The 13,351-nt window shown below is 45.7% G+C and overlaps 1 protein-coding gene across 2 annotated transcripts in view; it reads right to left on the reverse strand.

Annotated features, from left to right (window-relative positions):
• cfap20dc (CFAP20 domain containing) overlaps positions 1 to 13,351 on the reverse strand; it is a 535,225-nt gene that overhangs the window by 157,425 nt on the left and 364,449 nt on the right. For both annotated transcript variants that reach the window (XM_038810523.1, XM_038810522.1), the window contains one exon: positions 1,945 to 2,322. In XM_038810523.1, coding sequence (XP_038666451.1) covers positions 1,945 to 2,322 — 378 coding nt within the window. The remainder of the gene's footprint in view (positions 1 to 1,944; positions 2,323 to 13,351) is intronic.

Raw genomic sequence — 13,351 nt, forward strand, 5'->3', positions numbered from 1 at the left:
GACACCTTGGCCACCTTCACTCATGGTGCCGACGATGTGCACCAGGTTCTCCACTGCGGTCGCCACCCTAGTAGTGTGGCCTCGGTGCCATGCATTGCCAGCGCCATTTCTTGTGTCTGTAGCCTCTGGGACTGCTCCAATTGGCCATGGATCTGTTGGAGTGACGCTGACATCTCCCCCTGAACGTCCCGGCCACTTGCAATCGTCTCCATCAGCTCTGGGTAATTCTGTTCCAGAGGCTCAGAATCAGGATGAGACCCAGCTGGGTCCAGGCATCCATCAGCCCTCTGACTGCTATCTTGCCTGGGGGTTCCTGCCTCCACCAGAAGAACATAAGAACTAGGAGCAGGAGTAGGCCATCTGGCCCCTCGAGCCTGCTCCGCCATTCAATGAGATCATGGCTGATCTTTTGTGGACTCAGCTCCACTTTCCGGCCCGAACACCATAACACTTAATCCCTTTATTCTTCAAAAAACTATCGGGAAAGTGGAGCTGAGTCCACAAAAGATCAGCCATGATCTCATTGAATGGCGGAGCAGGCTCGTGGGGCCAGATGGCCTACTCCTGCCCCTACTAGTTAGTTGAAACTCCTCTTTGTTTCCCTAATTATGTAGCTCGCGAGAGCAATGGTTCTGGCATGATTTCAGGTGTAGACGTCCCAATGGTACAGCCCCTATTTTCCTTGTACCCCATCCACTCCAATCAGCTTACTCCATCCTCAAATTCATGAGTAAAGAATCAGTTTCCTCAATTAGGTTTCGAATGATGATTATGCCAAGTAGACAATTTTTTAAAATTATACTTTGTGACCGATTTTGTTTCTTGCATTATCCTCAATTCCTCCTATTCTTCATTCTGAGCTTGAGGAATCAAAATACTTCTCTACATCTGCAGCAAAAGTTAACATCTGTACCTTTGACTATGCTTCAGCACATTTTTTGTCGAATGGGCACAGACTGACTATCTTGAGACTCTCTCCAGTCTTACATAAAACATAGAATTCTCAAATGAGCACAACATTTCAGAGGTTTCACTAATCCTTCATCACTCCCATTTTCTCTTGATCTCATATTTTAATTATCTATTTTATGCATAACGTAGGTAATTTGACTATTTTTTAACAACCTTTCATAAAAATGATCAAATGGAAATTTGACAATAGAATGTGGCATTATTTTATGACGGATCTATGACTCAGCTGTACACGATTTGAAGCCAAGTCCATCAAAGGACAATAACAGCAATAAACAATGAACTGGAGTAATGAAGGCCTGGAATTGGCTGAATTAGCATTATAACACCCATGCATATTGTACACAAGTATTAGATCATCAAAATAAATTTGAGGTTTCGGATAATAAACAATGAAGTTCATAATTTTCTTTGTAAATTTAAATTTATTTTTATGAAAAAAAAGGTAAAGCATTTAAGGCATTGTCCTTTTATTACTGCTGACAATGTTTAAAAATGAGCTGGTTGGGGTGGCACGGTGGCGCAGTGGGTTAGCACTGCGGCTTCACGGCGCTGAGGTCCCAGGTTCGATCCTGGCTCTGGGTCACTGTCCGTGTGGAGTTTGCACATTCTCCCTGTGTCTGCGTGGGTTTCACCCCCACAACCCAAAGATGTGCAGGCTAGGTGGATTGGCCACGCTAAATTGCCTCTTAATTGGAAAAAAAAATGAATTGGGTAATCTAAATTTTCTTTAAAAATGAGCTGGTTAATGGCATGGAAAATATCCCCACTGCTTTCAAAAAGAGACAAAAATATATCCTCACAGCTTGCAATAAGAGACAAGAAGCATCTCCTATTTTCCAGCACAAACACTTTGATAAGCACAAATTTAAAAAAATACTTTTTTATCAAATAAAAATCCCATCTTGAATCAATTCAGATTTTAAGAAATAAAGCACAAGAGTGTTTTAAATCAGGAAAAAAAAAACTTACACAAGTCTCTGTCGTCAGTCTTGGGTCCTCCTTTGGGATTTCCTTTAAGGACCTTTTTACCATTGACGTCTTGGATTGGTTAGCTTGACCATCTTTCACCTTTATCATGCTTGATGTAGAATCTGGAGCATCTATTCTGGTGGGAGATCTGCTTTGGACTGGAGTGATACTGCTGTGAATTCTTTCTTTGTCTATTTTGATCAAAGCAGGACAGGGAGTTCCTTTTAAAGTGTGTTTGCTTGAAGCAGTTTTTATGGTTCTTTCAGAGGATACTGACATTGAACTGTGGGATACATCGTTGACCAATGAGGCTTCAGAGCTACTGGAACTTGTCCTGGCATCTGAGGGCTGTCTCGGAATGCTATTCAGCAAATCATCCTTGGGTTTGAAAAATAATTTTGTTACTCAATGTAAATTTCTATGTAAAATTAAAGTTTCTTAGAACTAATAAGGAAATATAACATAAAATAGTATGTGGTATAACATTACTTCATAGCCCTAACGCTAGCTGCTATTCAAAGTGGCTTCCTCCACTTAGGTACTGTTCTCCTCCCTTTCAAATCTGTCACCATTACCCCACCTTCTTAAAAAACACATTACCCCTCTGCCCTTGCAAATGATCACCCTGTCTCCAACCTGTCTTTCCTCTCCAAAGTACTGTCTCCCTAATCCTGCTGATCTTTTCCCTAACTCCAATTAGGCTTCCACAGCACTGACATCTTCTGCGACTGTTAAGCTGGTATATTTCCCTTTTAGTCCTCTTTGTAACTTTTGACACATTTGATTACATCATCCTCCTCCAACACTGTCTAGGTCACATATCCATCAGGTGTAGCATGAGTATCTTAAGCAATATCGTCACTCCCTTCACACACACTGTTGCCTTTTCAGTCACCCAATGACCTATTCTTGGCTTCCTCCTCTGTCTTATTTAAATTCTGTCCCTTGGTGACATTATCCAAAGACAAAGGGTCAGCTTCCACAAGCACACTGTTGACATCCAGCTCTACTTCTTCATTATCTGTCTCGACTCCTATAACTGCCTGCGTGTGACAGATTGCTTGTTGAACAGCTGGGCCGGGATTCTCCCCTACCCAGCGGGGCGGGGGATCCCGGCGTAGCGGAGTGGCGCCAACCACTCCGGAGTCGGGCTTCCCCAAAGGTGCGGAATTCTCTGAACCTTTAGGGGCTAGGCCCGCGCCGGAGTGGTTTCCGCTCCACCGGCCGGCGCCAAAACCGGCGGCAATGGCCTTTGGTGCCCGCCCCCCGGCATCGGGGCTGGCCAAAAGGCCTTCGCCGGTCTCCGCATGCGCCAGTACGTCAGCGGCGGCTGATGTCACTACCGGCGCATGCGCAGTAGGCGGAGTCTCTGCCGCCTCCGCCATGGTGGAGGCCGTGGTGGCGGCGGAAGAAAAAGAGTGCCCCCACGGCACTGGCCCGCCCGCCGATCGGCGGGCCCCGATCGTGGGCCAGGCCACAGTGGGGGCACCCCCCGGGGTCCGATCGCCACCCCCCCCCCCCCAGGACCCCGGGGGCCTGCTCGCACCGCCAATCCCGCCGGCACCAGAGGTACTCCAATTCCCGCCGGCGGGAGAGGCCTGTCAGTGACGGGACTTCGGCTCATCGCGGGCCGGAGAATCGGCTCGGGGGGCACGCCGATCGGCGGGGCGTGATCCCCGCTCCCGCTGATTCCTGGGTGGCGGAGAATTCCGGCCACGGCGGGGGCGGAATTTACGCCAGCCCTGGGCGATTCCCCGACCCTGCGGGGGTTTGGCGAATCCCGCCCCTAGTCTCAGAAGAGTTGCAATTTCTTTCAGTTAAATGTGGAATACATCACCATAAACATCACCCTGCCACTTGTCTCTTGTTGAATCAAACTGTTCACACCTCGGTATTCCGTTGGATGCTGAGCTGAGCTCTAATCCCATTCAAACTCCCAGTTTACACTGGAGTGCTGAGCTTGTGGCATTTGAGTGCTACAGTGAGAGTTTGTTGACTGAGGGAGTTAGGTAAGGTGGGAGTAAGGTGCTCCTTACATTTCATTTCCTATATTTATCAAAGAGCGTGAAGGGAGCCAGGAGTTTAGAGTACAGCTGACTGGAAGCAGAGTTGGAGGGTGGAGGTCCAGTTGGTCCACGGGGCAGCTAATTCTGTAAAGTAAGAGGGGATGGAGGCTAGGGCAGTTGCATGCTCCTCCTGTAGGATGTGGGTGGTGAGGGATACCACTGGTGTCCCCGCTGACTATACCTGCGGGAAGTGCACCCAACTCCAGCTCCTCAGAGACCGTGTTAAGGAACTGGAGCTGGAGCTGGATGAACTTCGGATCATCTGGGAGGCAGAGGGGGTTATCGAGAAGAGTTACAGAGAGGTAGCCACACCCAAGGTACTGGACAAGAGTAGCTGGGTTACAGTCAGGTTATCAGTGGCGTACCGCAGGGATCAGTTCTCGGTCCTCTGCTGTTTGTGATTTTCATTAACGACTTGGATGAGGGAGTTGAAGGGTGGGTCAGTAAATTTGAAGATGATACAAAGATTGGTGGAGTTGTGGATAGTGAGGAGGGCTGTTGTCGGCTTCAAAGAGACATAGATAGGATGCAGAGCTGGGCTGAGAAGTGGCAGATGGAGTTTAACCCTGACAAGTGTGAGGTTGTCCATTTTGGAAGGACAAATATGAATGCGGAATACAGGGTTAACGGTAGGGTTCTTGGCAAAGTGGAGGAGCAGAGAGATCTTAGGGTCTATGTTCATAGATCTTTGAAAGTTGCCACTCAAGTGGATAGAACTGTGAAGAAGGCCTATGGTGTGCTAGCGTTCATTAGCAGAGGGATTGAATTTAAGAGCCGTGAGGTGATGATGCAGCTGTACAAAACCTTGGTCAGGCCACATTTGGAGTACTGTGTGCAGTTCTGGTCGCCTCATTTTAGAAAGGATGTGGAAGCTTTGGAAAAGGTGCAAAGGAGATTTACCAGGATGTTGCCTGGAATGGAGTGTAGGTCATACGAGGAAAGGTTGAGGGTGCTAGGCCTTTTCTCATTAGAACGGAGAAGGATGAGGGGCGACTTGATAGAGGTTTATAAGATGATCAGGGGAATACATAGTGTAGACAGTCAGAGACTTTTTCCCCGGGTGGAACACACCATTACAAGGGGACATAAATTTAAGATAAATGGTGGAAGATATAGAGGGGATGTCAGAGGTGGTTCTTTACCCAGAGAGTAGTGGGGGCATGGAATGCACTGCCTGTGGAAGTAGTTGAGTCGGAAACGTTAGGGACCTTCAAGCGGCTATTGGATAGGTACATGGATTAGGGTAGAATAATGGAGTGTAGATTAACGTCTTCTTAAGGGCAGCACGGTAGCATTGTGGATAGCACAATTGCTTCACAGCTCCAGGGTCCCAAGTTCGATTTCGACTTGGGTCACTGTCTGTGTGGAGTCTGCACATCCTCCCCGTGTGTGCGTGGGTTTCCTCCGGGTACTCCGGTTTCCTCCCATAGTCCAAAGATGTGCAGGTTGGGTGGATTGGCCATGAAAAATTGCCCTTAGTGTCCAAAATTCTATGATTAACCTAGGACAAAAGTTCGGCGCAACATCGTGGGTCGAAGGGCCTGTTCTGTGCTGTATTTCTCTATCTATCTAACTCCATCTCTGAATTCTTTGACCCGCGTTGCCCCACTTTCACCCTTCCATTTTGCCAATGAAAATCACACTGATATCTATTCTATCTCTGAACTATTCCAGTGCTTTCCTTGCTGGTCTCTCACCCCCCAGTCTCTGTAATCTTCAGCCCATCCCAAACTGTTGTGTGTGTGTGTGGGGTCACGTGATATGAGCACAAGAGCCGCTGCATTTTCATAAACTCTGGCTCTGCTCATCTTCTAATCCTTTATTTAATCCTGGTGTACATTTCCTATTTGTCTTTCCTTGGAATATATGTCCTGCGCTATGTCCCTGGAGGATCCTGATTGGTGTTTTGCAAAGAGGAGCCGAGTTAAACTGCAGAAAATAATCATGGCGGTCGGAGTGGATTGGGTTGGGTTGGGGCCCAGCGTGCAGTGGCGCGTTGCTGGTGAGCGGACTTTTGCCCCGGCGGTTCTGTAAGCATCCTGATGATGGTATGCTGTGGAAGTGAAGATGCTTCATTTGTTGGAATCCTTGAGAGAACCTGAGAAGTGTTTGTCGATCCTACTCCCTTGTGATTATGTTGTTGATTATTTATTGTTGCCTTTTCTTCTGCAAGGGCTGTGAGCATGAGAGCGAGTGTCTTCCGTTAACCTCTTCTAGCAAAAATCATATTGAGTTAATTAAGTAAAATGTGGTCTGTGCACAGTTTTAATCCTTTTTATCATTATCTGTTAAAATCCTTGTGGTATTGGGAAAGGAGTGCCTTTTTGGTACTCCTTATTTGTTTTTAATGAAGGTGAGTGGAGCCAGGGAGTTGTGGAGGGTGGATGGTGAGGGAGGAGCCACTGATAGGGTTAGTTAAGTCCTCACTGTGATTGAGGATAGCCCTCCAGTTAGAGCTAACAGTATCGGGTTTTTATTTTGTTTTTTATTATTTGCAATTTAAGAATTGTGCCTTTCTCCGATGGCCCGGGCAGATTATGTATCCTGGAGAGGATTGGGTCCCTTCTGACTCTTCCTTGTGGTTGGAGTTTTTCTTCTGGGTCCCTTTTTTTTAAGAGCTATCTGAATGGGAGGATATGAGTGATGGTGCACACTGACATGGGTTTGCTTAATCCTTGGTTGGCTGATTAAAGAGTGAAGTTGTTCTCAGTATCCCTCCTGTGATGGTGGACAATGCTGGGTGATGGTTGATATTTTTAGATCAGTCCGGGCATTCTTCCCTTAGGGGGTTTTTCCTTTTTTTTCTCTCCTTCCTTTTTTCATTCGGCTAAGCAGTGTGCTGTCACTAATCATGGTCCAGTCCAGCAGTTTAGGGGAGGGTTCCCTGGTCAAACTCGGAGGGAGGAAATTTTCCCTCCCTCCAAGGGCACCCAATTGTTAGGTATCTTGACGGTTCTTTTTCTCTTTGAAGATGGGCTGGTGGATTCATCTTGTTTTTTTCAATATAAATGGGGCGGTGCTCTGCCCTGAATGTGGTTGGAGAGATGAAAGCCGGGCTGGGGTGTGGGGGTGTATGGAGTATTGATTCCTGTGTGCCGGGAGGTGCTGGGCTAGGTCAGGTCTAGTGCTGTGGCTGGTATCCTGTTATCCCTTGAAGCTTGGGATGCCCCTTCTTGAGAAACTAGGTCTTGCTTCTTGGGTGTACCAGGGTCTGGAGTTGAGCTGAGTCTTGTATTTTGGTTGATACCCTGAGACCTCCCTAGCCGGGTGGGATTCTTTCTTGGTTGAATAAGTAGCTTGTTCTCTACTTCATTGTTGCGTTGCATGCACCAGAGAAATAAGGTACCAGAGCTGGGCCCTGATCCTTTGTTAGCCTGTAGTTTACTTCTGGTAGCTCTAGTCCTTTTTCCTGTTTTTCTTGGATTGCCTGAAAGCTTGATCATAATCTCAACAGGTTGTTGCCGGTCCTCTCTGTATTAATCTACGGAATGATGTTGGTTCTGTACTGGGCCTGAGACAGGAGTTAATTTGCGTTGTGTGGTATATATGTAACTCCCCTTTAGAACTGGGGTTTTTGCGCATTTTATTTGTTTTCTTTCTTTTTGTAAGGGTGGGTATAAAGAATCTGTGATTGGTTCCTGCATGGATGCAGATGGGTCTGGTATCCGAGGAGAGGAGGCTGTGTCTCATTGGTGCCTTTGGTACTGCGAGAGTTGAGGGAGATATATATTGGTGCGTGCCTGAACATGACGTGGAAAATTACCCTGAACTCTCGTAATAATTGTGAACAGATGCATCTTGGGAGGGCATGCATCATTTTACTATGTGTTCATGGCTTCATCCTATTTCTCCCTTGATCTCTGATGAGGCTTACAGAGGCATCTAATCTAATGGTTGTATTGAGCCAGTGATAATGTTTTTCTCCTGTTCCCTTTTGTATTTGTGTACGTTGTCTTGCTTACTGTGATGTACTTGTTTTGTCACATTGCTTTAAAAATGTAAAATCCTAATAAAAAGAGTTAAAAATAACAGTTGAGTATTTAATCCTGGACAAACCAATTCTTACCCATCACTCAATCCCTTGCTGATCTATTTGGGTCCCACTCTCTCAAAGTCTCATTTAAAATTCCTATACTTGTGATTAATTCCTGACATGGTCTTATCCCTCTCCATTTCTTTTACTTCCCCCATCCCTAATCTTTGGACTCTGCCCTTCCTTCATCCCCACAATGGTAGCAATGCCTTCTCCCACCTCAGCCTCAAGATCTGAAAGGTCATCCCTATACTGCTGTGCTTCTTTTCATAGAATTTACAGTGCAGAAGGAGGCCATTCGGCCCATCGAGTCTGCACCGGCTCTTGGAAAGAGCACCCTAGCCAAGGTCAACTTCACCTTCCTCTTCACCTTTAACGCCCTCTTTAAAACTCCAATCTTTGGCCAAACCTTTGGTCATCTCTCCCAATAACACCTCCTTTGGCTGAGCATTCATTTTGATCTGACTGTGCCTCCCAGAAGCACATTGAACTTTTTGTCAGATAAAAGCAGTATAGAAACACAACTTGTTATTGCTGTTTGCTCCTTTCAGCAACTACATATTTCCTGCTTTTGTTAGCCATTAATTAATTTCTCTGCAAAACCATGTATTTTGCTTGTTTTCTGAAAAGCTAAGCCAGCCCCCTACAATTTATTTTAAAATCCCTGTGAATTCAATTTTTAAGACAATTCCAACAAAATTACCGTTAAGTGGCAGGAAATATTTAGCCGCGTAATGTAGAATCCATTTTTTAAAAAACATTATCTAATGATTTCCTATTTTGTTGGATAACAGCTGATTAGATTATACATTTCAAATGTCATCCATGTTTCAGAAAAACAAGAATCTGTAAAGCCATCATTAATGAAATCAGGAGGTCCTATGTCATCAGAAATAACAACGAAACACGGCAACGTTGTCTTCATCAGTTATCACCCAGCGATTTTAAATAGGTATTGAAACTGTGTGACCCCACAGTTTTTTTAATCAATTGCATGTATCAGAAATATTAAAATTGTATTATTAATCCATTTAGTTTTGGAGTATTAAAATCGATAGTTTCCTAATTAAAATTTAAAGTAAGCACATTTTGCTTTTTTGTTGCACGTCAATCATAAAGGAACTGCACTAAAAAAGATATGTCGGATTAAATATTTAAACCCATGGTTAGTGTCGACAATAATAAATATATGGTGAGTTTCGGGTTCACGGAAAGTCAAGTGTTTCTGTAAGTTATAAGTTTTCAAACTAGGTTACTTAGACTCTCAGGAGAAAACCTGAGGCAGGGGGTGGTTCAGTGAGATCATCTAATTTCTGCATTTCTTAAGGTAACTCCACATTATTTTTGTTGCTGTACTGTAAAGAGCAATTTCTGCAATTATAACATTGTTTGCCATTTAGTGGCTGTTTAAACATCAAGTCAGGAGATCATCGTAAATGTATGAATATTTGCAAAATTCCAGAACAGTAAGTGAATCACTTGTGTAAATGATCCTTTCAGCATTTCAAGTGGTAATTTGAGTTTTATAAAATCATCAAACTTCATGGGTTGCATTCTCCGTGGCCTGACACCGATATCGTAATGAGCAATCTGGCAGAGAATCCATTCCGATGCCAGTTTGACGCCAGTCAGCCATGCTCTGCCCCCTCAAAAGTGGTGCAATCTCGTTGCGCGGCACACACGGTTGCAGTGGCGTTGGCGCGTCATCGGCAGGCCCTCCCGCGATGCTCCGCCTCCGATGGGCCGACTTCCCGGCCACACGGGTGATGTGTGATCGGAGCGGTCAGGAACCCGGCGCGGCAACTGCGGACTGTGTCAAACACTGCCACATTCGGCCGGGATCGGTGCCGCTGGCCGGGGGGACGACGGACGGGACGGGACTTCTGCGAGAGCTGGGGGGACTGGTGGGGGGTTGGCCAGAGGGTGGCCTGTGGGGTCACGGATGGCAGGTCGGGTCTGCGCACATCTGGCACCATGCTGTATGGTGCGACCTCTGCAGGCCGTTGGCATGCGCATGTGCGGCCAGGGACTTGGCCATTCTCCGGCCATTTTAGGCGGGGGAGCCGAAAGTTTCACCCGGCTCCGCTGCTAGCCCCTCATCGGTCCCGGAATCAGTGAGGGTTCGCTGCTGATTTTGGCATCGTAAAACACCCGAAGATTCTCCGTTTGAGCCGGAACTTAGCCGCTGAAATGGAGAATCCAGCCCTATATTTTTAAACAAAAAGCTTTAGTGTACTCTGTGATGGAAAAGTATTCAGATTTCATACATAACCACACTGATATTTACTTCATATGTCAGCATCATCATCGGCTGCAAACTCAAAGGTTGACATTATTCAGGAAAGAAAAATACCTTTTGATTGGTGCTGATGCTTTTAGACTCAATATTTATCTTCCCCATGACATCATACTGTGGCTATGGTATACACCATATACCATATGGCATGCAGCATGCCCTAGCCCTGTGATCTCTAGCATCAAAAACAAGAGCAGGAAGATCAAGGGAACACAATTAATTTCGAGTTACACATCAGCTTTTTTTAAATTTTAGAGTGTCCAATTAATTTTTTCTAATTAAGGGGCAATTTAGCGAGGCTAATCCACCTACCCTGCACATCTTTGGGTTGTTGGGGGGGGGGGGGGGGGGGGGGGGGGGGGGGGGGGACCTACGCAAACACAGGGAGAATGTGCAAACTCCACATGGACAGTGACCCAGATCTGGGATCGAACCTGGGACCTCGATGCCGTGAGGCAGCAGTGCTAACCATTGCGCCACTGTGCTGCCCGTTACACATCATCTTAACTCGGAATCAATTATCTTCGCTAGGACATATACCTGGAGTTCCCTTTTATAATCTCCCGCATGGGACCTATGGGGTGGGAATGCTGGTCTTCCCTGTGCTCGTGGCAGAGTACGAGTTCCCCCGTTAGCGGCGGGGTATCTCAATTACCCAAGGTTGTCCAGTATGGCGCCAGACAGAGATGAGCCCAGTAGGGATCTATCGGGTCGTGTGTATATCGTTCTATAAATAAAACTAGGTTCATGTTTTACTCAGCGTGGACTCCCCTTGTCCTTACCAAACCTTTCTGCCACCAATATGGGAACACCAATAGCACAAGGGCTATGGTGGTTCAAAAAGAAGAACCATGAAAAATTTCCAAGGACAGCCAGCGATGAATAATGTTTATGCTGACACTGTGCGTGCTCCAAGAATAAAGAAAAACATTTAGCACTTGATAGGACATTGAAATTCAAATGGCAAACAGCCGTCCACTACGGGTAAGAGTGTACTGGTGTGCAAATAAATACCAGGGAAGGAAATCAATAAGATGCTATTGTTTTGGTCATTCTGTTGCATTAAGTAATTAAGCTGCTGGCAGGAAAAGTACTCCCCTGGATTCCTATTTTCTTTTCCTTCTTGTTTTCTTCTTCCCTATTGTTTTCTTTTTATTTATGGCAGTGTAAACTGAATATAATGCATCAGGTGAAAAAAACAGGCCACAACAATGGTAAACACATTTGCTCACAAAAGTGCTTTCATTTTGCTGTTTCATTTATATTTAGGTCTGCCACAGACTGAGACATTAGTGGATTTGGGATCCCAAATATTAAAACTGAAATAGAAGTGTACCGAAATTTATAGCTAATTTCCATTGATGATAAATCAGTTAGCCACTTTTCACTTGAAACTGGAAATTACTATCTTCTTTCTTGTCAAATCAGAAGAAGAGTGAGTGGTCTATCAGGGGCAATCAGATTACACATTGCACAGTAGACTGAAGGAAGGTATAATAACTCATAAGGACACTGTCATTAACGAAGGTGAATTTATTAACATATTTACAATTACATGCTTAACACAGCATCTCTCTCCCATTGTAAACCTCGCTGGGCGGATAGATCTGATCAGGCTATGAGTTGGGCCTGCTTTTATCCCCTGCCTTAACGAGCGCCAGGTGGTTTGACTCCGCTCCCTACCTAGTGAGCTCGTATTCTATAAGTCCCACAGGGAGATCAATGATTGTTTCCCCATGGTCCTCATGGGTGTTAAAACAGGTTACCATTTTCAGCTGGTTCTTGGGAATATATCCGGAAGTGGTATATCCAAACATTTAGGACAGAGTCTTACCAGACTTTGGCAAAGTGTCATGCTCAGACAGAAATGTAGTGTGTAACTTTCCAGTTGCACAGACCAGTTTTCTTATGGAATCCTGAGGCTCTTTGCCAAAAAAAGAGTGGCCATGGTTTACTCCATCACTTTGGTGGGCGGGGCAAAATAGAGCCGGGGACCGGCCCCTAAGATATCAGGGCCCCATCTTTAAAGGGGAGCTGATCAACGCTGCAGCCCAACAGTCCTCCCAGCCCACATCACAGAGCTATCGGGGGTTTTCTCTCCCCCACCCCAACATTCATCGGTTGCAAACTGTGACGCCACCCCCCCCTCACCGATATACCTCTCCCATCTTAGTGTCCGTTGCCTCTCCTGACCATCACACATCAACGCACCACCCCCACCATCAATGGCGCTCCCACTAGGGTCCACCAATGACACTGCCCCATGGCACAGGTTGCCTGCGCCAGGGGCAGTGCCCAGGCATGACCCTCTAACCCCCGGGGGCTGTATTTACTTCTGCGCCCCCCCAACCTCCCCTGGAGGGATCCCCTTGGCTGTATCTCGCCGGGCCAAACCTTTTGTAAACCACGTCAACGTGACAATTGGCAAGGTATGAATATTTAGTGAGGGAAGATCATTTGGCGTGGCGGGAATAAGGCGCGAATAATAGTTAAAATCATTCAAATTGATTAATATGAGGTGTGAATCCGTGATGTCACCGGCGAGGGACGGGAAAATCGGGAAACACCATGGGCTGGATTCTCCGATCCTGCGGCTATGTCCGAGCTCAAAGTCGCGGCCACCAACTTCCTTTCTGTCAAATGCTGATCAAATGCTGCATTTCTAGCTTTTATTTAAGATTTCCAATATCTCTGGTTTCTCTTTTTACATAAATGTTTTAAGATTTTTGGACCAATCATAACATATTCATACACCTGTGTCTTTAAATGTTGTGACCACTAAAATATATATTAGCCTCATGCGAATTAGAAAGTTGATTACTCCCAAAAACTTTAATTGCTCTGCGAGGTAATTATTTTAACAATGAGAATGATTTCCCCATGGAAGTGACTGTGCCACAACTGAACAAAACTCTACAATGAGTGATGCAGATAAACACATAGATGATAGCTGAAAAAAGTGATTGCATTCCTTGAGCTATTATTTAAAGGGAGGATGAGCTATTAAAAATG

The sequence above is a fragment of the Scyliorhinus canicula genome, chromosome 11, assembly GCF_902713615.1.
Source record: "Scyliorhinus canicula chromosome 11, sScyCan1.1, whole genome shotgun sequence".
Classification (NCBI taxonomy): domain Eukaryota; kingdom Metazoa; phylum Chordata; class Chondrichthyes; order Carcharhiniformes; family Scyliorhinidae; genus Scyliorhinus; species Scyliorhinus canicula.